Consider the following 26105-nt stretch of genomic DNA (forward strand, 5'->3'; position numbering starts at 1 on the left):
TATACAGCAATATATCCATCTGGCCAGGCAGACAATTCTTTATCACACTACAAAAACTGGCATCCACATTTGTATGGGGAGGGGGAATCATGAGACACAGATGGCCTAAGATGTGCGAGAGGTATGAGACAGGAGGGTTGACAGCTGCAGATTTCCTACTGTACTATTATACGGCACGAGAACACCGCAAAATACTGGACCGAATCCACAGCAAGTTATGCACATATTTGCAGCCTCCCTGATTACAATCCATGATGTTGTTTGCCAAATGTAAAAAAGACAGGGGAGAAATAGACCCATTAAATTCCACGGTAAGAGCATGGATATACCTGTTCCAAATAGTCAGATGTACCAATTCATACTGGCCCTACACATCACTATGGCATTATCCAGATCTCACACCCCAACTAGACTAGACAATACAAAAAAGTGGGATCCAAACCACGAAACGAAATTGGGAAAACTACCCAGACAGGAAGTTTGCACTGCTAGGGTTAGTCCAAGAAAAGATGAGTGAAGACCTCACGACGATGCTACAATACCAGACTTAAAGCAGCAATGAAAAAGAAATGGGTAGAATTCCCAAAGGAGCCTACCACACACCCTTTCCTGACTGCAATAATGTCGCCCGAGGGATTCCTAGGAGGCATATCCACACTAGACAAAGCTGTACAAGTAGACACGCCATCCACTAATAACGAAGGAGAAATGGGAGCGCGACCTAAAAGTATAGAAGAGCCACAATGGTCCAAGTACTGCCATTACACCAAATCCATCTCAATGAACTCCAATCGTAGACTAAATTCTATTTAAAATCTTGAATCACTTACACATCACACCCAACAGAATGTCTATTCGACACCTCCAGACAAATTCACTGTCCAAAATGCAATGCCCCGGCAGCTAATTCCATTCACATGTACTGGGAATGTCCACCCATTAAAATATTCTGTAAGTAGCCAAAACTGCAAGTGAGCTTCTGGACAGACACATACCGGCCACCCCATTCAAATACTTATTGGGAGATATAGGCAAAAATCTTTAACACCGAAGACTATTCGCCGTGGCCAAGAGGAACATTCTCAAGGCATGGAAAGCTAAAACAGCTCCTACGGTACAAGAATGGTTGAAAGATCTTATATGGGTACAACACTGAAGTAACATATATAAAAAGGGACTAGTGGCCTCCTGCAGACCTAATGATATTTGCCCCCCCCCCCCTCAGGCAATATCTGGACATCGATGGGGAGAGTCAGAGGAAGATACTGAATAAACCAATCTCGTCAACAACACTGGCTAAACAGCCGGTATAATTGGCCCTGAAAACACCATCACGCTGGCTCTAAAGTACTGCATCTGGTGCAAAGTGGTCAAACATATATAATGTATACTAAGTTCACCTGTGAGTTGTAATGCATACGACAGCAAAAATAAAAGTTAAAAAATATAAAAACCGCCAAGACTGACGTGACCTGTAGACTGTGCAAATGCAAAGACTCCACGGAATCACTACAGCACTTGCTATTTTGTCAAGCAGTTACTGAATTGAAGACAACAATGTTGGGGAAAATTCATTAATGAGCGACCAACATCGGCAGACCAGTGGTGGATCCTACTGACACAAGGAGAACCAGTATCACTGACCTTAGCCATGATCAATTTCTTGAAGGTATCTTCACCTTAATTGACAGGTTAGACTTCATAAGGATGAACTGTCGCAGGACCTTCACATTTAAATTAGTCTCCAAACATTTTAATGTTTGGAACAGAGTGGCAAGTTCATGTCAAATAAAAGAATGATACTGCATATAAGCAAGGTGGTTAAAGGTACATAAGGCATTTTTAAACAGTAGTATATTTAAAGCTCCAGTAAAGCTCCCGACAACTGTTTTCAAAGAATACTGGCAGACACTTCAAGCAAATTACCTATTGATGAAGCTAGGAACAACAGATCCCAGGAGGGTCCATTTTGGGCGGGTAGGAGCAGGATGTGGGTGGTAATGGCCAAAAGGAATGAGCATAGGCAATCAATGGGCGGTTAAATAATCAAACACCACCTACACGCTTTGTGTCCCTCATATTACCATCTGCCTCCTAGCTGTACTCCAATGCAACAGTTTCAGCTCATAATAGCTAAAAGTAAATATAGGAGCCACACATTACTGTTATCTACTCTGAGCATATTTAAAAAAGGTTTCCCCATTTAACGTCAGTCTTACTTACTCCATACAGCCAAAGCACCCATGAGTGAGGTCCTCAGGCAGGCAGCACAGCTCAATCCTTTTACACTTCTGATAAAGCTCTTACCCAGCAGCGACAACTTAACCAGGTGGCAGTAGATAGACTACAATTTCCGCTCTGCCTGTCCCCGTTGGAGACAGAGCTCAAAGGTGGTAATTAAACCATGGTTCCAACAAGTGTGACCTAGGTTTAGAATACGGAGGAGTAGGAAGGGGGGATGGGCAAGATAATCAGCAGATTCAATGAAAGCCTGTGAAATGCAATTCAAGTCAGGCATTGGGGCTGCCCTCATAATATATCGATCCGAGTCAGAAGGTCAGCACCAGGAACTGTGCCCCAATTACACCGAGCCGCAAAAGAAATGTTTCAACCTGGAGGGTTGAAGTTCCCATGAAAAAGGATAAAGTGATAATTCCAACCATCAGGGGAGGATAGACTGATTAAGGCTCAGGCGAAAATGATATCCACAGTATTGCCACGCTGGTAGCTAGGTAGGAGGCCCCATTACCAGCTGAGGAAGGGCAAGATCGTCCATAGTGGGAGATAGGTTACAGATAAGGAAGACTTTCTGAACGACAAGAAAAGATCACATGGTCTGGCTAATAGTCATCTGGTTCTCTGCAAGACTAAGCAGGCAAATTATTCAGGCTCAAAATTAAGATTCAATTAACTAAAACGCTACTGGACTTAATGGTTGTGTCAAAGCAAATCGTATTCCAGAAATTGACCAGCTGGAGCAAAGAAAAATCTGCCGACACCACAACAGGCTTGTTTAGAAAAGTTGGTTCAGGGAGTGGGGAAGGTGCTTCAGGGGTCTGGAGTGCCTTAATTTTACATTACCCAAGAAGGCATTGGCCCCCAGGCAATAGCCTTTGTACATGGCCCACCGCAGCTACATTTGGCCATGTAGATTGAGGAATATCGAGGGAAGCTTCACAACTGGGGGATAGATTTAAGCTGTCTAAGACCACAGTTCAGACTAGATTGAGCAGCGAGGAAGCCTTCACAGCAGAGGTAAATACTACACTGGGACTAAAACAAGGGTACGTGTTGGCTCATCGCCAACCCCCAAGGCAGATGATCTGGAGGGAGGGAGGGGGCGGGGAGCGAAGAGTATTAAGTCTAAAGTGGGAAAGCATAGATTGGATGCTCAGTTAATGCGACAATCGGAGCCCACTGAGCCATACACAAGTGGGACTAGTGCAACTAAATGAAGTCACCAAATATTCCAAATTAGTTTTCTGGTAAATCAGACAAAATGAAAAGGGTTTCAGTACAAAAAAGTAGCAAGGAGAAAGGTCCATAGTGGTTAAAGCATACCATTTTAGAGGTGCTTTCCACTACAAACAGCAGATAAAAGAGTAGCCCCGGGCAGAGGCAGAAACGGCTGCTTGGTTTGACACGGTCTGTAGGGGGGGTGGGGGGGGGGGGGGGGGAGGAGGTAGGACCCCTAATTGAATGGAGGCAGCTGGTGGCTACTATGGGGGGGGGGCTTCCCCCAGTCCGATCATAGTGATGTTGATACGAGTAATAAGATGACGACAGACCCGTCTGAAGAAGCACAGGCCGATGACCTGGACATACTGGCTCAAGTTAAGGGAGTGGGACTGAAGAACGCAATTTGTAATGTTATGCTGTTAAACTTGAATATGGAAGTCCTAATCATTGTAATGTTTGGTGTGTTGTGATAAAATAATAAAAATTGTTTTTTAAAAAAAAAGACTAGCCCTATGCCTGTTCAACATATTCAGGAATAGGTGGACAGTGGTCTTCCTCCTAGGTCACCCACTGAGCTCTCTGCTGCTGTAGGCCACAAAGTGATTGAACACGCAGAAATCACTGGTAAAGCAAAAGATGTTGAACCAAGTGATTTGAACTATGTGATTGTACAACAGAACTGGGGATTATAGAAACTGCTGATCTCACATGACCAATGGATCAAGACTGCTGCACAACAGCATACAGACAAACAAACCCTGCGCAACATAAACACAAGTCTGACAAGCTCAGTGGACACTCACTGGCATAGAGGGAAGAGTAGCAGATATGGCATGTCTGGCAGAATCTGGATGAGAGACCAGCATCAAGCTGTTTGCATCTACGATTCCCACACTTATCCCAAAGCACAGAGGCTGTTTTCTAGGAACGATGGCCATCACTCCCGAATCAGATTCCCCGCTGCAGTTCACAGCTGTATGTGTGCATATATATGGAGTCTTCACTGCACATCAAAACGCCAAAGCAAAGTATTAAAAGATACCACAAATATTCCAAACACCGTACTGAAAGCAAATACAAGTTTTATCCTTACAAAAATAAAAACTGGTTATCCATTAAAAACAGTAATTCAAAACATCTGAAAACATGACCAAAACAGCCTGGGAACCACTAGAAGGTTGGTAGGTGGTTGCAACACTGTTCTGTCAGTCCACAGCAGTAACAGGGTAAAAGCACGTGGGCCTTTAAAATGTGGTCTATAGAAATTGCCATTAGAGCAGATAACAGTGCCTTGGTACGCCCCAAACAGGCCCAATGTCCCAAACAACCAGAGCACAAGCCCAGTACCAACAGGTAGGCATCCACAAACACATACATGCTAATGTAAGGTTTGGCCCTCCAGGAGGAACACGGAATTCTGCAGTATCTGGAGGTGGCGCTCAGTTCCCATGTGGTGAAGTTATAGCCTCTTGCTAGCTCCAGCAGCAAGGGCAGTTAGTCCTTGTATTCTGTGTACTTTTTGGCAGAACCATGCACTTTGCAGGCAGGGTACTTCCTCGCATTGAGCTCCATCTTGGCCAGCACAGCTTGCGGAAGATCCACGTGGCACTTTTCAGCCAGTTCCACCAAGTAAATGAGTACATCACTCAACTCATGCGACAGATCCCGCCGCTCCTTCTCAGTCCAGTCTGGAAGGCCTGCTGCCACCTCACCTCTCCACTGGCTACAGGATGAGAAAAGACCAGAGGTTACAGCCAGTTGAATTTAGACGTTGCATCAACACCAAGAAAACCACACCCACAATACAAGACATGGGTAAAGAGCATTTATTAAAAATACCATGTGACAGCATGCTTGTCAGGCGGATATGAAAGTTCAAATCATTCTTCAACCGCTACATTCCAGGGGGCAGCTTTGTTCACATCAAACATGGTATGTGCAACTTTGGACTGGGAGACCATAATGGATTGAAGATTCCTACTTCACCAAGCTGTCTGGTCTACTTCATGCCCTCAAACCAAATTAGCGTAGAAACTAGGGGTGTACCGAAATTCGGCTTAGAGTAATTATTCGGCCGAAATCCGGCTTAAATTAGGCATTCGGCCGAATAATTACTCGAAGCCGAATAGGTTCCCCTTTGTCCGCATACATGTAATCCTGCAAGGAGCAGAGTGCAGACGGGCTACTATGCAGGTCTTGGCTCTAGTGTGAACCTCCCCAGGCCCCTCTCATTGGAAGCGTCTGCTCCAGCCCGAGGAAACATGAGCTGCTGGCAGTGAGCTCACTGCCAGTCCCGCAGCCCCTCCCCCGGAATCACACAACAGCAGGCAGTCAGGTGGCCTGGGGCATTCCGGGAACATTGTCTGCACATCGGCAATCCAGGGCTCCTGCAGCACCGAACACTGAGGGACGCTGGAGAGAAGGAGTGTGAAGTGCAACAACCAGATCGGCGCACTGATAAACGAACGGCCGGCCCAGGACTTCAATACGACCACTCAAGCTACAACAATACCACCAGTAGCCAGTGGGGATCCGCTGGTGAAGAGACACAGGCCCACACAATGTTGCAGCCTGAGGAATTAACACTGCGTTACCAAATACTGGCCCTAGGACACGCACATAGGACCTGAGAGGGTTGGCCAGCACACCCCCCCCTCTGAGAAGGGCTCCCATGCAATCCGCACAGGTGCGCCAGATAAAAGACAGGGGCAGATAACAAGGAAGTGCCCGAATGAGATTGGGCGAAATGAATAAAACAGAGGGTACAGTACGATCACTGCCAGTTCTGCAGCCCCTCCCACGGAATCACAACAGCAGGCAGGCAGGTGGCCTGGGGCATTCCGGGAACATTGTCTGCACAGCGTCGGAAACCCAGGGCTCCTGCAGCAGCTGTACACCCCGGGAGGAGGATGAAGCGGCGTCAGAGGCGGGGTCTACAGGCATGCTATCTAGGGCACCAAAGGCAGGGACACCTGGTGCTTTTCCCAAACTGCATGACAATGTGTGCATACTGGGGGCTCACCTTCCTGGGGTGTGAAGGGCTTTAAATAAAGGCTAATGAAGGTCAACGACCCGAGGCCAGTGGCAGCAGTTAACCTATTCAGCATAACGCAGCTGGCATCAGAACACTATCCTCAACACCAAAACAAGCAGTGGGGCTGCTTACAATGGGATGCCCATGATGGGCGAATCAGTAAGGGAAAGGTTTTCAAATGCTTGTTTTTATGATTTCTGGGTCGTTTACATTATGGCACTAAATATACCTATGCAGGCATTTTTTGGTAAAATGTGTTGCAAATTCCACTTTTAAAAAGGTGTTCAGTACCACTGTTCAAAACTACTAGTCACATACTGAACCAACTAATCAAAGTGGCCCACTCTGGCTAAAATACTGGCCCATTCTGACATGCTGCTAAAGGTCTGAAAAGACACCTGGCTGCACTGACCTAGTCAAAATAGAAATGCTCATGCTTTGCATGAGCGTTTCCCCATTATCTTTTAACAAGCTTTTAATAAACTTAGTGAGATCTATGCGCCCATTTTATAAACATGAATACTCATGCAATAGAATGTCTCTTGATTTTATTTAATGATGTTTATCTAAAACATATTGGTTTAAAAAAGCAACTATTCGGCTCACTATTCGGTTCCAGCCGAATAGCTGGACCAACTATTCGTATTTGGCCGAATAGTAATTCCACTATTCGGTACACCCCTAGTAGAAACCGAGTACACAGGTCAAAGTGCAGGTTTACATGAACACAGTAGGGCCACTATATATCCCAAGGCCACAGCTCCCTCTAGGGCAGTGGTCTTCAAACTTTTTTGGCCTACCCCCCCCCTCCCCTGAGCAAAATGTGGGCAGGCTGCCCCCCGCCCCCACAAAAAATGGCAAATGGAAAATATGTAGAAATGGCTATGAACTATTGCGTGCCGTCACCGAACCTTAATCCCAGTTTAGTCCCTGGGCTCCCCAACCTACTCCCACCACAGTCGATGGCTCCCTCATACCACTCCGACCCAGTCCCTGGGCTCTCTCCCCACCTCACCACAGACCCTTGGCTCTCTCCACCCGGCTCCCACCACTAACCCAGTGTTCCTGCCCATCCTGCTCCCACCACAGTCCCGGGGCCCTCTCCACCCGTTACCAACAGTTCGAGGGCCAGTGGGAGTAGGTGAGTTTTATTTTCATCTTCTTCAAGTGGAGGGGCATAAATATTTCCCACAAAAAAGCCCTATCGACCGAGCACATTGAAGGTGCCCGAACCAATCATGAGTACTTGTATTTAAATAATGTGTTCAAATGTTGCATTTTAGAACATACTTTAAAAGAAAATGGGTAAAAAGCCAAACAGTTTGTAAATGGCACGGGGTGGTCGGGGCGGCTCGGCAGCTATTTAGACATCCAGCCAGAAAAAGAAAAAAAAAAAATTAAAAAAAACCCTCCTTGTTCCCTGGGCTCCACAGCACCTCAGGAGAGCTGATTTTGACAGGTGGAAAGGGGGATTGAGCAACAAAGACATTTTTCTAAATGCCTGTTGTACAGCCCCCCCACAACTCGCCAAAAATCAGCTCAATGGACCAAAACACACAAACACCACCGTACACTCTCTCATAACACAATCATGCACGCATCCATCCTCGTATTTAAATAAAAACATAATCATACCTTTTACAAGGGCCTGCATGCAGGTGCCGAAATGCGCCAGGTTGCTCAGTCCGTATGTGTGAGGAGCAGCAGAAGCTCCCCTTGCACATACAGACATGCAGTGCCCCAGCCCGCATTTCAAATGAGCTAGTCGAGGCTGGCAAAGCAGAACACCCCCAGCCTTGCATGGCTCAGTGAGCATGTGCGGTTGGAGAACTGTACTGTCAGAGGGAAACAAGGTTTCCCTTTGACAGTTCAGCCAACCCAGGAGCACTCCCTCAGCTGGAAAAAAGCAGCTGAAGGGGTGCTCAGTGTTCACTGGGATGGATCCTCCATAATGGGTGAGAGGGCCACTGTGTGGACACTCCCTCAGCCATTATGGAGGAGCTGCCAGGCTCAGACTGACCTATAGGGCAATGCCTGTACCAAAAATGCTACGTTTCTGGCCAATATTGGCCAGTTTGAGGAGTTACTTCACTATGAGGCTAGTATTTAATTGTTGCTGAATAAATATTCTTTAAATATCACAATTTGCTTACATTTTAACCAAAACACCCTCTTGGGTACTATTCAAATAGTCTAAAAGAATGAATATTCATTTGCAACTGCGGGCCACGGTGCCAGAGACGTTTTACAGTCCAGTCTGACCATGTGAACCACCATTGCCCATTTACACCAATCTAAAAAAAGAAAAACATTTGATAAAACATTTAGGTTTTTTTTTTTTTGTTTTTTTTTTACTATACATTTCATGCTGGGCTCTTGCACCCTCCCTGGGGCAGCGCTCGCCACAGTTTGAAGACCTCTGCTCTAGGGTGACAATCGGTGACACTACTGCATCAGACAAACATACATTTGGCCTTTTATTATATGATTACATTAGATGTAGGCCTTTGTGGAGGAGATGCGGGATGTTTTAAACGGCTCCAATTTCAAACTGTGGCCAGCAGCTAAGCAACAGGCATACAGACATACCAATTGCTTAAACAAATTAACAGTTTCACAATGGTTTATTTTTAATTTGGTGCCGTCGGTAGACTCCTAAAACCTAGTGCAAAAAGCCTTCATAGTACAAATCCCATTTAAAATCTAGCACCAAAGAAAAGAGAAATCTACCTTATCAATTGCAACCAAGTTTTCCTTGCTGTTAAACAGTGGTTTCCTCCAATTCATTCACAAGCTTTGACTAGGGGTACGACGTCCTTTCACCGCGGGATGAAAGGATGTCGGGATTAAAAAAAAAAAACACATTTTTTTTTAGGGGGATATGTATATTTGGGAATAAATACAAATTAAAGAAAAACATTGATGCTTTATTTTATATACAAATTAAAATAATAAAAAAAAAAATCACAGGAAAAAGTAGCAAAAAAACATCCTGCGATGAAATGACAGAGCCTGACTAGGTACTTCAACACTACTTGCTCCTCAGACAGGAGGCTGGGAATACATTATTTGTATTTAGTTCAGTTACAAAGAAAAATTACTTTGTAGAACCTTTACAAAATCAATTACAAAAAATAAGAATATTTACATTTCAATGATCATTTAAATTCATATTTCAACATAAAACTTTACATCATATTGTTCACAGGTTACAAAAATGGAGGATAGTGTCATACACTATATATCCTCCAAGTCTTACAATTTAAGCAATTCTTTTTCGATATGCTTACACAGGCTGACCAATTCTTTTTCGATATGCTTACACAGGCTGACCAATTAAAATATGATCGGTTTGTGGGTGCCTTGCATCATGTGTGTCCATAGAAATTGCAAGCAATCTTCAAAATCTGTATTCACAAGTTTCGAGAACCGATTTGTCCTCATTAAGCTAAAATGTGGACATTCTAATAGAAGAAGTTTCATTGTATCAATCGGTTCCTTGCACGATGGAAAGCGACACTTCATTACCTTGGGTTTCCCAGTTTTAGCCCAATTAGCAATACGTTCTCTTGTATAGTATAGATTTAACCTGTACCTAATATAGTCTTGTCGGGTGTGGTTGCATGGAAATAAAACCACATGGTCATATCGAGGCATACGTCGTTTTAAGAACGCACCATACTCCCTGTACATGTGATTATGTTGATATAGTACCGATTGTGTTCCTCCAATCTTGTTCAAAAAGTTTTTTTTTGCAAAAGGACGTTGATATACATCTTCTATGGTAATACCTAAGGAGTTCAAGATATGTTGCTATTGTATTCATTAAAGGAATCAGAAGAGAAGGACTTCAGCATGCTGTTCAAATCACCGTACAATGAGTTTTTGGGTGCAAAATTAATCTTAAAGGTAGCTTGATATTTGCCGTCATTTCCAGCGTGTGGATAGTGCAACAAACCCGAGCTTGTGACGTATCACTGCGTTTGGTATATTCAAGGGAAGGTGCATGGCAGATTTTATCAATGATCCTTGCGTGGCATTCAAAATTGCAGTAACATCTTTTAGACACATGTCAATGGAGTACAAGATGACCGATTCAATTTTTAGTGTCAAAATGTCAATCAATGGAGTTAGTGAAAATGTGCAATATTTTGCATAGATCATTTTTACTTGAGATAATAAAGGCCACAACTTATTTTTGATTAAGTCTGTCCAAGCTTTTAATGAGTTTTGATATGTCAGGTTATAGCTGAGATATATCGCATTACAAGTACAAGGGATTTGAGTTTTCATAATTTCCGTCATTTGTATCCCTTACTATTTTGTTTAGTACCAAATTTTAAAATGGCTGTTTTTGCAGGGTTTGGAGTGAGGTTATGAGCAACTGCAAAATCTTGCAAAAGCTTAATTTGCAATCCAGCAGGCATAGGATCAAAGACTATGATGTCGTCTGCGAACGCAATCCATTTAAGTCTTAAAGCACCAACTTTAACTGAGAATAAGTTACTATGATACCACTCCTGGTCAAGATCAGAAAGGTAAAGATTAAAGAAAATTGCACCCTTGTTTAAGACCAATGGATGTGGTGATGGGATCGGTTCTACCATCCGCAGAGATTTTTATTTAATACGAGGTGTTAGTATGTAATTGGATAAACCAATATAGTAATACTGTAGGAATTCCCATTGATCTCAATTTATTCCATAATAGGTTTCGTACGACGTTATCAAAAGCTGATGTCATGTCTATCATAGCCATGTATACGGAGAGTTCTTGCCTTTTGTGCCCGCGACAAGACAGGACAGCAGCGTTGAGCGAGGTACTCATTCCTTTCCTAAAACCTGTTTGGTATTTTAGAATAAAGGTTGTTCTCTTCAATATATTTTTGAAGGTCGTGCAGGAGAAGAATGGCAAAAAGTTTCGCATCTGTGTCAATCAATGAGATAGGTCTATAGTTCTGTGGAAGAGAAGGATCGCCCTTTTTGAATAGTGGGACAATATTCGCCGTTGTCCATGAGGGAGGAATTTGACCAGTACTGTGGGATGTTTTTATCCATGCATCCAAGCCCTACCTCAAAACTATGCAGTACTGACATGGAAAACATCATGATGGCCAGAGCTTCCCAGGAAATGCACAGGGAAATGCATGAAGAATAGGCTGCCACTCATTTTTGCCGATGTTATGGGCACAGAAGGGCACTGCCTAAAACCACCATTGGACTACCCACACAGTAGTCTGAAACCATTGGGAATGGCAATGCTGATTGCCAAAAGCAACCTAGAATTGTGGGGAATTCATTTTCTTGAATCCCAAAATGGGGTGCAGTACCAGTACTCACCAATATCAGAAAGCCGGCGTTTTAAAACCACCAGATTTTGTTTAAAACTGAATAAATTAACCCAAGGCAAGCCAAAGAAAGACTTACTGAGAGGTGGATACAATCTAAAGTTATATTCTGAAGTGACTTGAAGGTTTATAACAAGACTGGCTGAGCTGTGGATTTCAGCAGTTTAAGTAAATTTGGACTGAAAGACACTAAAAACCTAAATGTTTAAAAGAAATGAGTGACCTACTTTTGAGTGTCACATAGGTTGCAATTGTTTAAATGTAAGTTTTAAACTTAGAATCAGCATCCTAGCTGCATATGTAAAAAATTGTCTCGACTTAAACTGGGTAACAAAAAGTGACATTAGCTGGGGCCTGGCTTAAGGAACTGAATTCTGCCCACCAGCTACCCCCGACAGGAGATGAGACTTGCACAACAGCTGTGTTCCCAGGCCTAGCTGCCCTTTTGCTGCTCCCACCAAAAGGGATTATGACACTTCTCTGATTGAATTACCTGGGCTCTGCAGGAAATTGAACAAAGCCCTGTCCTGACTCAGGCAAATGTTTTATTACGGGGGCCGTGAAAGTAGCTTCCTCCTGGAAGTAAAGGGGAGGAGCACTGCCTGTGAGAGCAAGCTGGCTTGGCAGAACTGGAAAAACCAGAAATTCAACCTTGTGCTGGGGGGAACCACACCCCTTTGGGGCCAGAACATAACTCTAAAAAGATGGATCATTCAGAGAGCGGACTTGTGAAAATTATTTAAATTATACCATAATTCTTGTGATTTTTCTGCCCACATTTTAAGAGGTTTTTAGAACCGGTGGTATGATCTGGGGGCAAACTAGCAGTTAAGAGGGTATTACTTAAAATGTATGCATGTTAAAAATCTGACACTTCATCAAGTAATGTCCATACTCCTTGCGCACATGTGTATAAATTTGGGGTAATGTCCGATATTACGAAATCAGTTAAAAAGTGCAAATGTTGCCATTTCTGAATGCAAGCTCCCAGGAAGAGCAGATTTGGACAGGGTATACCTCCTGTGATATGTGATGGGTGCATGTAATTGTAAACAAATGTGTACCTGTGCAAATAGGTCTTTTGGGTCAAAATATAGATTGTGTAATTTGACATAAACAGACCTCATCATGATGACACTTCATTTCATTCCCCCAATCAAGGGGAAGAGGATGAAGTGGCCAATGACAAGTGGAGAGGGGTAGAGCTTAGTGATGCTGCACACACACCCACTTTCAAAACACATAAAAGCAGACAGTCAGGACAGATAGGGACATTCAATTCCATCTGCTGCGGAACGCTCTGCCGGGAAAATCCATAATTTACCTCCATCAACCACCAGAGAGCCAACATAGAAACTTCAATCTATCCACCTTCAGAGACCAAGACTTTACTTCAAAATTTGTAACAGAGAGGTCAACTACAAGCTAAATCCCTCTTTAGCAGGCCTCGAATCATTGCCATTATCACAGCCAGGCGAGCTGTTTGAATTCTTTGCAAGAACTCCTGCCATTTGCCAGAGAGCAGTGTTGTATCCAGAGAGAGACCAGCTGAACCGGAGACCGCTGTATCCGGACCCACAGACCTGATCAGAACCAGAGACCCAGACCAGACCGCTGTTAGCAGAACCAGAGAGCTGACCCAGATCACTGTGAAGTGCAGAGACCAGACCAGAGTCCAGTCTAAAACCTGACCAGATCCGTGGCGAGGCCCATTCTATTTCAAAAATATATTGTGAATACCCAGCAGAACTGTGCAGAACCAATCTCTTAGTTAAAATAATATAATTCAATCTATTTTAATCTAAGTAGAACTGTCTCCTAACTGTCACCTGTCATTTGTAAAGCTGTCACCTGTCATTTTCTAGTTGCAAGCTGCACTTGTCACTTTGAATTTTAACATTTCAAATCTGAAAAACGACCTTTATTTAATCGCTCATATCTCCGTGACCGTTTGTCCTAGAGACTCACAGTAACTTTCCCCTGAAAGCTTAGAATCTTAGCTTTCCTAAGAACCTAGAACCGCATTCCTACCCCCGATACTTTTGCCGCAATCGCGAAAAACGCACTCGCGAATTTGCCGCGATTTGCAAATTTCTCAACATGTGAAAACAGCAGTTTTCTTGCTTTCAGTTGCCAAAAATTCGTTTAACCTGCTAGCTACTCCTAGATCCTTGCTAAAGTGAGTCTGGACTAATATTAACTTGATACCACTCACCCTGAACCTCTAGAGGGAATTAAAAGCATTTTAGCATATTTTTCACTTCATTGCCAGCACATATAAAAGCATTTTGGGCCTGTGTTCTGTAGTCTAAGCTTGCTGGGGTGAACTGAATTAGAGTTGATTACATTTCTGAGAACTGTGTGCTTTCCTTCCATTTCCTTGCATTGCATAAAAGGGGAGGGGATTGCCAGAGAAAAGTTATTACATTGTTTTGTTGAACACAGAGTATTTTCTGTACTGCATTTTCATTCCACCTTGCATCCATTTGAAACCATAAGGTATTGTTGCTATCTTATCCATCCTATAACCACTCATCATTGATTATAAAGAAGTGTGCTAGTGCCAGACTATCCATTATTGATTACTGCTCAGATTCAGTGTGATATTCAATTATTAAATTATTATAAAGTGTGATATATATATATATATATATATATCTCTATTGTTTAGATTATCAAATAAACCTTTTAACTTGCAAAACAGAACTACTTCTTGGCTCATGGGGTCAGGGGGATTCAAAGAGAGGGGTGTTATATAGGGGTAGTCATCCAGAATGCATGAACTGGACATAAAGATATATCAATAAGGGTTTCCATTCAGTATCCCAGACTAGGCATTGACTTAGCTGTAGTGTTGAATTGAATCCTCTTACAGTACCAATGATTGAGTCAAATTTAGGTTTCAAAATTTCTATCCAAAACTCAGGATCAGCTTTAGAGGCAGGGAGGAATCCCATCGGGGCCTGCTGATTTATAATAGGATGTTTTCGATATTGCCCATTTAAGATCATCATGTGTCCATTTCAATCGGGCGATCCTGCTATAACACAATTGTACATTTGGCACAGATTCAAATCTCAAAGGGATGCAAAATTTAGCTGATATGTAATCATACCATACTCCTTCAGATATACAAGAGAGGGTAATCAGGGGGTTTCTTTTAGCATCCCTTTTGATCGTGCACCATATAGTTCTAGTGTCATGCATAGTTATGGCTCTTATTAGATCACAGTTCTCTGTTGTATTTCAGTATGCGAGCGCGTTTCAGGTTCCTCTTGTATTCTTTCAGAATTTGTGCCTAGATAAACCTGAAGTGGTCTACTCCCAAACCCGATGTTTTGAGTTGTCTTGTTTTTTTTTCACGTTTCAGGATCTTACAGGTGGAGTCAAATGGATGGGGATGAGCACTCTCCGTATACTTTACGGAATATGGATAGGGCTTTCTTTATCACCTCAGAATAACAATTTATCCTTAAGAATTCAGGCTTATTGTCAGAAAGTCTAGATGATTGACTTTGTTGAAATACATAGTTAACAAATTGCCGACATAAGCTTTGAATCCATCTGATGGAAATTAGGGGACGGTCAATCTCTACTAAAGAGAGTGTGGGATCGATAACCAGAGGCCTGCATTCCCATTTCAAAATGCAATTTATACGTGCATGATCACTGGTTAGGATACGGCTACAATGTGTAGACAATGTAATAGTAGATCTAGTTCGAGTAACAAAAATGAAGTCAATTGTCGAAGATTTGGATCCACGGGACCATGTAATCTGAGAATTCACCTCATTACTTGCAACTATGTCCATATCCCAATTTTCCAGTAGCTCCCTGAATTGTGAGCCCCTTCCCCGGGAAAGATAAGAGGGCTTATCTAGTCCACATTCACTCAGTTCTCTACAGTCGCAATTGAAGTCACCGTCAATGATAATTTCTAATGGTTGGTATTTACTGGATATATTCTCTAAACATTCATCAAGCATCGTTTCAATCAAGGATGTGGCGGGGTTCCAGTATAAGGAGAGAAGATTGAAGGGATCGTTTGACAAAAAATTCTGTACAAGTACACCCAATAGGTTTGTAGATTCCCATACCCACTTTGACTGGAGATTGACCGATTTATAGCAATTACCAGGCCACCGCTGGGCCGGCCTAAAAAGTCTTGTTGCAACCTTGCAATACGTGGTAAACCCTGGCATGGTAATTTTGGTCAGTTTCATGGTCTCCTATAAGATGAGAATCGTTGGTTGTTTTTCGGGAGTTAAAGAAGCATTCCATCCAATGAAGTTAGCATAACCACAGGTATTCCATGAAAGTATTTTATGTGATCTGTGTTGTGCAAGCTATGAGGTGGTTGATGACATTTTAGATCCTAAAATAGCAGTGAGCATTGGGTCAAGCCAAGGGATATCCTTTGTTATGGATATATGCGCTAGGAGTGTGTGGAAGTCACCATCAATGCTACCCTTGGTTTGTTGAGCACTAGTTACGCTTGCTGCTTTTGCAGTGACAGCTGGGTCATTATAGGCAAGGAAATCATTGGCTTGCGATTCTAGTTCGTGGGTGGTTAGATTTAGCCCATGGTTTTTAATCTCTTCACGATTAAACCATATAAATTTCAATATTGGTTCAGAGCTCAGGTAGCATACTGCTCTACAGTTGTCAGTCTGAAATCGAGACTCTAAGGATGTCCTCTGATTTAACCATTCTGAGTTGAGGTATGCGAGAGAAAAGCGACAAAATAAAACATCGATTAATCCTCTTCCCTGCAGTCGAATCCCTATTGCCTTTGAGGCCCACAAGATGAAGTTTGTTCACGACTACAGGTGAGTTCTCGGGGTATTTCAATTCGGTTTGCACAGGAGGGGGAAATTCACTTTTCAACATCTGGAATGTAGATGTTGCTTTACTCGAGGTTTCATCATACAAGTCGTTGATATGTATGGCTTTTCTCAAGATGTCTAGGATTTCATGGGGGGGGGGGGGACTTTCACAGAACTTTTTGGTTCAATACATGGAGGAGGTACTACTTCTTCCTGGGCCTTCGTCGACACCACTGTCTGAAGCGACATCATAAGTGTTTCAATACTTAGTGTACCTTCCTCTATAGCTTTTTTAAAGGTAAGAGAGTCCTGACGACTATTCATAAGATCACTGGAGTAGATTTTAGGAACTTCACTGCTCAAAGCAGGACCGTGTATGGATATGCGAGCAGGAGCAAAGATGGCTTTTTCCTCCTCTTTCTGGATGGTAATATCACTTTTTAATGGAATAGGTTGTACAGTTTCCGACAGACTCGCTGGGCGGTAGAAGGAAATCGAATAAGTCTGAAGGCGGGGAATGTCCAGAGAGGTCGCCTTCAACAGCCAACAGTACTTCTTTGTACTTACGTGTGCGCGCGTGAGTGCGCTGCACACAGTTTTTGAAAGAAGGAAGGGGGCGGAGCCAGGGCGTGGTAGGGTGAGCAGAGCCAAATCAGGAAACAGATTCCAAAGTGAAGGTCAGGCAATCGCCGTGGGCTCGGTGAAGACGTCCGCTCTCCTGCAGACTCGCTGGGCGGTAGGCAGGGAAAGTCCAGAGAGGTTGCCTTCAACAGCCAACAGTACTTCTTTGTACTTCGTACTGCAATCGTGACCTCTGCTTGCTCCAAAAACCATCCACTGTTACAAAGAAATACTTGATTTACAAATTTCCCACAGAAGTGCCAAATTAAGCCAGTCTGAAACTTGTGATTACTGCTCTACTCTGCACTTCAAAGCATTGCGTAGGTTAGCCCATTTTTTGCACTTAGATGAACTGTGTAGCATGCAGCCACTGCGCGGACAGTAGCTGAATGAACTGAAGCATTTGTTACAGTATAGCTAACGCATTTAAACCCGTCACTCATGCTTATGGAACTTTAGCCGCAGGAACAGCAGCATTCCTGCACACATTGGCCTCCATACACAAGACTAAAGACAAAGCACAACATCTCTGCCATTCAACAACAGCTACAATCTACAAAAAGAATATGATCTAACTGGACAAATCACGTGCGCACTCTTGTCGACCTCGCAGCACACATCCACATGGCTGACCATCATGGGTAGCTTACTGGAGATCAGCCAGCCCACCCAACTCTATCCTAGCCAAATGCACACATGCATTATATTCCTCCTTACCATCTTCCCAGATCTTGGATTTCGGACCTCCGAGGGCATTCCTACAAGCACGTTGAGGCCATACCAAGGGATAAAGGCTATATAAATGGCAAACTAAGACGACGACTACTACACTAGGTGCAGATAAACAAACCATGTGGTGCATACTCATCTGATATCAGAAGGGGCTGCAAAACATGTAGGACAGCCCTAGGTATGCAAGTACCATCTACTCATGGCAGAATTTGTTGCATTGGTTCTATGTCATTTCAGCGACAGTCATTATTGTGATGGGTGTTTTACGAACATTTTCTAACGAAAAAAAAAACGGATTGTTCTTTTTGGGGGGAAAGCCCCCACCATAATTTTTCCAGACACCCCCCCCCCCTTTATATACATTTTCAACACCCTACATATTTCGATTTGTTTTGGCGTTAATAAAAATAAAATCCATCGAAACAACGAGTGTCGATGAAGGGACTTTGTACTATTGCATTTACCTTACCCAGTGAGTGTCCAAAGAATCAACATACACAATGAATTCCAATGAGTGGGCAAAGCAGCAATCAGTACAGTGAGTGCAGCTGTACAGGTATTTCAAGTAAAGGTGGGCTGCTGCATATTCTGCTTATTAGCTTCCCTCCCAACCCCCGCACCTTGAGGTACAAGAGTTCCAATATAACAAAGTCGCATGCAGGGGGTGGGTTCGGGTGGACACAAGCAGATGGAGGGGAGTTGCAGTTAGGAGGATGACCAAATGTAATCTGCATTATTTATCTTGCAACTCTAGTCTCACGTCGGCATCCTACACAATGCCCCCCCCCCCCCAAAAAACCGTTCATACACCAAACAATGCAAGCTCCTTCGTCACCACACACATTGAACTGGTTCCCTTTGCTGCCCTGAGTTCCACCTAATGAATTACTCATCCACAACCGGTAGCATGCGACGACGCTGAAGGATTTGCCTACAGTTATTTGCCAATGTACCATCAAGGACCTCCACTTCTCTTGCGGCTTTACCAGAATAGGGGTAGCTGATCCAGCTCTAGTCCATAGAACCTAATCCACTATGGCTCCATTCTGGAACACCCCCCGTCCCCCCAAAGTAAACGGTGACGGGACTGCCAAATCCTGCATCCGTCTAGCTAGGCACACTGCCCTTCTGATAGCCAGAAATAGCTGCACTCTTCTGACCACACTATCACCACCTCCCAGTGCTGGTAAACCAAAGTTCTGATCTAGGTGAACAGGAACTGATTTAGTTAGAATTCTACCAATGGGGGAGTGGGGCGGCAAAGCAGGAACCAGACTGTCTGTGCCAATGGTGTAACGGGGCTGCTGGAGAAATAGAGCATCATATTTGGCTAGGATCCTGGAAAAGTATTGCCAACCACAGGCTTCCTTAACTGGAGGCAAGCGCAGTGTGGGATTACTGCATTTCGTCTGCTAACAAGCAAGCCCACTTTGGGGATTGCAACTGTCCTGCAAATCAAAGAAAGCACTGCAGGGAAACATCAATTTTGTTTGCTACCACATTCAAGGCACCTAGTGCATAATGTTCTGCGCAGCCCAAGCAAAAACTTGTCTGCTCAGTGTTCAGACGCGATGCCATTCCTGTGTCCGATTTAGGGCTTTGTAACACTCCCCGCCCATACTAGTATAGCCTTTCCCTGAAGGGTGGGGGTGAAGACATGGCCTGCCTTCAGTTGGATGACCAAGTTTCCTTCTGTGGAAGGACACAGACCTTGGGTCTCTTGGTTGCCAAAGTTATCCTCTTGTCTTGGGTTATTCGAGTCAGCTTGATAACCAATGCCAGATGTTCAAGTGGCATCACTCTTGTGACATTGAAGCCACAACCAGCGTTTTAGTCTCACCTGAATCAGGCGACCGCTCATCAAGCAGTGCAGATGGGGTAGTGAGTGCAGATGAGGTAGTGAATCCAGAGAGCCAGGATGTAGTTCACCATGTGCTTCAGGTGTAAACCGATCCATGGGAGGATCCCGAATCTGGAGGCACAGTCCGGCAGAGCTCACCTCAGCCTCGTCACCCTGTCTTGTAGGAGACCTCAGTGTGCAACAAGGCTCTGATGACCTTCAGATCTTGGCTTGGTAAAAGGGTTTTGTACCTCAGTGGAACCACTAGCTGGCACACACTGTACCCACCCGTTACAGTATTTTCCGATTGGTTGACAATCGTCCAAATCAGGATAGATTTGGATGCCTACCTCATGGAAGATAGCTTTGTAGAGGTCATGGTGTGAATTTGAGGCAGTAAAGAATATCTATGGTCATGTCCTGCCACAGCAAATAGCCATTTCTGGTGAGCTGGACATGATATGTGACCATGGTATTGCAGATTAATTATGCAAGGCACAGCTGAGACTTCAACGCCAGTAGAATCCTCTGAATTGTTTACATTACAAAGTAGATATCCACAACCCAGGCATCATTGAATTGAGCCCCCCCCTCCACCCTAATGTTATTCTGTACCGTGAAGACAAGAGTAAATTTCTACCTGTTCATTAGTACCGTTCCCAAATCTGAGTCTAGGTCTACATCTTCAGCTGTCATGGATGGCTCATACACCAACCTCCAGGCTATGGAATCGACTTCACATGCTCAGGAAGGTCTAGCACACCTAACCCTGGAGTCCTTCCAGTCCCTGGTTATGGCTTTCCTGGTAGTTTTGATGGCGATTTGGGCATTCCCCAAGATGTCACACCATCTGAGGAATTCTCTTCCTCAAAATGTGTCCTTAAACAGAAACCCAGAGATCCCCCACATAAGTTGGAGCAGGGGCCGGCCCAATCTCTGAAAATAATTGTCTTTGGGCCATTGGTCTCTTTCGATGCCCCTTTCTTGCTCTACGGCCTCAATCACCTCACCTAGGAGATGCTTCAACTCTGCCTTCGCACCAAGAATGCCTAGCGATTGGTCTCTTGGCCCTTTCTGACCAGACATTCCTCAGGGTGTCTGATGGGCTCCCTAGAACATCTGGAGTAGAGGCTGCATCCCCCTCTGCAGTTGCTTCAATGGTGAACCAGAGGCAGGCCCTGACCTGCTCTTGCAGAGTCCCCAGGACTGGTGGGATCCACAAGAGCACTTTTTCCATCCTGGCCACTTAAACTGAATTGGGCAAGAAATATTCACTACAAACAGCAGCTTTAAACAAGGACGAGCTCGGCATCAAGACTGCAGATTCCATCTCTCTGGCTGATAGTACATCCTTTGTCATCTGAGCAGGTCACCTTCATGAAGGTAATAACGCATGGCATGCAAGACCAGCTTGTGCAGACTGCACTCCGTATCTCCTGCTCTCACAAAGTATACCCAAGCATCTTTGCGACAGCATCGCGCCACTGCTGGCGTCCTGAGATTGCAAGAGTGTATGGCCAATTCCTTCCTTTCAGAAACAGGACCGTCTGAAAGCACTACTGTACCTCAATGAGGGACTTCAAGGAGCAAATGAGGACACCGAGCAGAAAGACATCTTAATGCTACAATTCCACACAAGTAAATTAATCATTTGGTAAGGTCAAAAGAAGGGTATTCCAACATAATATTCAGCATTCATGGAAGAGTTGACCTAGAGCATCCAATTTGCATTGAATAGTTAAGAGAACAGAAAATCAGGGTAAAGACCTAGATGGAAAAATACATGCAGTACATAGTTGATTAAATGCAGTGATTTGTAGGCGAGTCAGCACTGTGAAATGTGTTGCGCAACACCTACAAGAACCTGGATTGTGATACATTTCGCTTGAGCAACAGGGACTGAAATTTGATTAAGAATGTTACTGTTAATTAGCTTCCAGGCATCAGGCAAGTTCTGCAGCCCAAGTGCCCAAAAAGCCTTTTTTGGCCTTAAACCCACTTGCAGGCCAGCACGATCCTTGCGCTCCCCGGCCTCCGATTGGCCCATCCATAATCTCCACAACAATTAGGGCCCAACCCTCTGCATGCTGCTTACCTGTGCCATTTAGCTTCCAGCTATTAGCTAAGCGATGCAACCCAAGCTGCAAGAGACATGGACCCAACCCAATTTGAAGCGTACCAAGCAGCGTGTCGTAGTCCCCAGCCCGTTGCCTCCTCCATTCAGAGCCCCCACCTCCCAAGCTTGTGTCCTGGTTGGTCCTTCTCCACATATTGGTTAGCACTCTAGGGCACTCCAAGTAAAAGGGCAGTTCCCACAGTAGCTGCTCCAGACTGTCTGCAAGAGGGGGGTGGGGGGGGGGGGGGGGAGTAAGCATCCCACTAACATACAAAGCCTAACCTATCAACTACCCCCCCCCTCAGTGACATAATCTCACTGTGCCCCATCACCTAGCTCATTCACTGCACCGATCAAGGAAAAAGGGACCAGCAGTGCTCCCACCAGAGTCCCTGGGTACAAAGTGTCAAACTCCTACTATTCCCTCTAGCAGCCAACACATCCCTGCTGCAACTGCACTCAAGGAGGTTGCAAAAGCATAGTTCCACCTGCAAAGTAGCAGTCGGCTGCAGTGCCCAGGCACGCCAAATGAGGAACAGACTGCCGTCAACGGATAAGGTATGCACACTTCACTGGCACTAATAACCCCATTAGCATTCACCCCACCATAAAACACCACCACCGGAAACACACATCGGTCACACTCACTAGGAAATCCATTGTGAAACGGTTTTAAAAACCTACTGTATTGTGAAACCTAGGTCTTCTCCCACCAGACAGGAATACCAAGCTAGGTGTAACTGATGTCTGCCTATTGTGAGACCTACCAACCGTCTCAGTAGACAGGAACCTCAAATCTAGGTGTGTTCCCATTGCATGCCATTTGCCCAACCCCAGGACCTTACCACTTCTCTGTAACACCCAGCAAGCTACATAAGGCAATTGCTTAGAGCCATGTCCTTGCGCCAGTTAAATGCAAAGCCAAAGTTATTTCGGGAGCCATAAGTCCAACAGCATGACCACCCTCAGCTTCCCCCCCATCGCCCCCCCGTACCCCTCCAGGAACTGGACCGTGCCCTACTTAGACACTCGGGCCATGGGAATATAGAAGTCCGGCACCATAAATCACTACCCAGCCAACCTCAGTTGAAAACCTTGAGCTATGCATGCCACACCCTAGAACCACCAAACCAGGACCCCACAACATCTACAAGTCAACTGGAGCAGGCACTCCAACCAACCTACAAGTGCAGCCCTCAAGAGCACCTTCACCACCAGATAATAAACAACCAAGACACAAGCCAACAGAATACACCCCATTATCACAGCGGAAGAGGACAAAACTCAACATCCAAACCACACAAGGTCCTTTAGGTGGCCGACAGCGCTGGTGCCCCGTCCGAGCTATGGCACCAAAGACCCAAAGATGCCCTGTCAAAGAGCAGGATGCTGCTAAAGAGAAACGGCACCAATCAGATATGTGCCCAACTCCAGCAGAAACCGCCACAAATACAGAACACATGCCAGTTAACACCCTAGCCAACAAAACATCACGAGAAGAGATAAATCCCTATATCCAACACCATATCTCAGAACCGCCTCACAACTCAAACACTTGTACTACTTCCAAGCACGCTGAGAAGTGACCAGAACCCCACAAGAGATGACACAAGGAGGAGGATGAGGCAAGAATGAAACCAACGCCCTCACCCCCTACATCACAAAAACACAAGGGTAGTACAAGCAACCACAGAAAAACAGAAGATGAAGCAGAAGAACCCGACAACCTAACATACCATACCATTTCGGCAAGGAAGCAGAATACATGGAGCACCAACTAAATTGTGACCTAATCAGAGAATAAGCCAAAAAGGACCACCACAAGACAAAGCAAGATTAACAAACAATCTTAACTGTCAAAGGATCCACTCAACCTCAGATCAATGTCCACACAACATGCCAGAGATTGGATACCTATCCAAAGGAGGGATCGACATTCTATTCATAACCGAAACATGGCTAGATGACAACTATAAAACCATATTGCATAACTGCATCCCTTGCAGTGTTCACAAGTAAACATGAAAAACAAAAAGGACTGGTCATAGCATATAAGGTACACCTCAAAATTAAAACAGATGAACCACAACATCAAAAATTGAGAATCCATGATCCTTCACCCAACAGCAAATCCCAAAACAAATTTGTCTTAGTATATAGACCAACACATACAATGCAACCTTCAGACGTATTCGCGGAAGCCATCACCAACCTAGCCATCGAGCAGGAACACCTGGTAATCCTCGAAGACACATCTCAGAAGAATATGCCAACTCACAGAAATTGCAAGCAAAACAACTGAAGACAATAAAACTGCATCAGCTAGTCAAAGGGGCAACCCACACTGCGGGAGATATGCTAGCCGCAATCTTCGCCAAAACAAATCTCAAAATCGCCGCTACTACAAATTCTCTGGAGCGACCACCTAGTCATTCCATTTGTGATGAAAACAGCCAAACAACCAGCCAACTATCTGAAAAGAAACTGGCGAGCCATCAGAGCTAGCAACACAGCAGAACAATTCGAAATCAAACCACCCACAACGACCCTGGACGAAGCGGATATCGAACTAAAAACAGCTACTCATAAATGGATTGCTGGAATGAGCGACAGGACCTCAAAGGAAAAACCTTTCATCCCATCATGCAAAAGAGCGACAGCAAAATGTTTTACCCCGCTACTCTGCACCAGGAAAAAGGCAAAAACAAACTAGAATGCAGAAAAAAAATCTCAGGTGAAGAAATTACAACTCCAGCGACAAATCCACTTATACAAGAAGGAAATCCATAAGGCCAAAAAGAGTATACAACATAATCACCAAAGCCACCAACACCCAAAAGAGAATGGTTTAAAATCAACAAAAAAAGAAAACTTCCTGGCTGCAACAATGCCCAGATTCCTTCACTGAAGCTATGTAATGACCTCACAGACCACTTCAAAGACACAATCTCCACCATCCAACAGATCATATAAAGCAGAACCCATCAACTACAACATGAAACCCAGCAATCCAAGGATCACCAGAACAAGCTCTGAAGCTTCCCCCAATCATCAGCAGACACTTGTCAAGCTGGTAAGCTTGAAAGCAGGCTCCCCATGGATCCATGCCCCCAAGATATACACAAATCAATCCTACAGAACGCCCATGGAATGCTATAGAAACCTTTTCAACCAGTCACTTTCAACAGGGAAAGTACTGCAGTGGCAAACACCAAGCCGCTCCTCAAGGACACATCAAGAAACACAGAAGACCTCTCCAACTATAGACCCATAGCCAACAGCCCCTACCCAGCTAAACTACTCGAGACAGAAGTCACGAAAACAACAAGACTTCATAGAAGAGCACCTGTTGGGCCAAGCACAAGTAGGCTTGAGACAGATTAGGGGGAAATGGAAACTGCATTGCTCCCAAATCTGGGACAATCTAAAGACTAATGCAGACGCAGACAAAAAGCACAGCTCTAATCCTTCTGACCTCTACGCAGCATTGGACACAACACAATCAACCATGAAATCCTCACCGTGAGGCTAAAAGAAATTGGAATCACTGACACAGCTCTACTATGGAAATCCTAACCAACAGAACCCATTTAGGATCAACCCTTTCAAATCTACTACTGCAGAGTACCACAAGGATCATCCTTCTCCCCACTGCTCTTCAATATATACCTGGTGCCACAACACAGCCTCATACTACAACTACACAGATGACACACAGATAGCCTACAAGATACACAGGAAGAAAACAAAAACGCTCAACTGCCTACAAGATCTCTAGTGCTGGATAAACACAAACAGCTTCAAACTGAACCCGGGCAAAACTGAAATAATGATCATAGCTAAAAGCAAGGAAAACCACCACTACATTCCATGGCCAACAGAACTGGGTACAGCACAGACAACAGTAAAAACCTGGGAGTCTTGATGGACAACGAACCAACACTTGAACCACATGTAAACTCCATAATCAAGAAAGTTTCTTCCTGCTACACACAATTAAAAGGATCATACCATTCCTCTCTCAACCACAAAACACTTACCACCATCACACTCCTGTCCAAAGTAGACTATGCCAACAGCGTAGAACTAGGAATGCCAGGACGACACTTACAAAAACTTCAGCACAACCA

The 26105-nt window shown here is 44.3% G+C and overlaps 1 protein-coding gene across 2 annotated transcripts in view; it reads right to left on the reverse strand.

Annotated features, from left to right (window-relative positions):
• Positions 1–4524: 4524 nt before the first annotated feature.
• The window catches only part of DCTPP1 (dCTP pyrophosphatase 1), a 57514-nt gene continuing 35933 nt past the window's right edge, over positions 4525–26105 (reverse strand). For both annotated transcript variants that reach the window (XM_069651648.1, XM_069651647.1), the window contains exon 4: positions 4525–5182. In XM_069651648.1, the coding sequence (XP_069507749.1) occupies positions 4954–5182 (229 nt within the window). In that variant the 3' untranslated portion in view covers positions 4525–4953. The remainder of the gene's footprint in view (positions 5183–26105) is intronic.

The sequence above is a fragment of the Ambystoma mexicanum genome, chromosome 3p, assembly GCF_040938575.1.
Source record: "Ambystoma mexicanum isolate Mex_15411 chromosome 3p, UKY_AmexF1_1, whole genome shotgun sequence".
In the NCBI taxonomy this organism is placed as follows: domain Eukaryota; kingdom Metazoa; phylum Chordata; class Amphibia; order Caudata; family Ambystomatidae; genus Ambystoma; species Ambystoma mexicanum.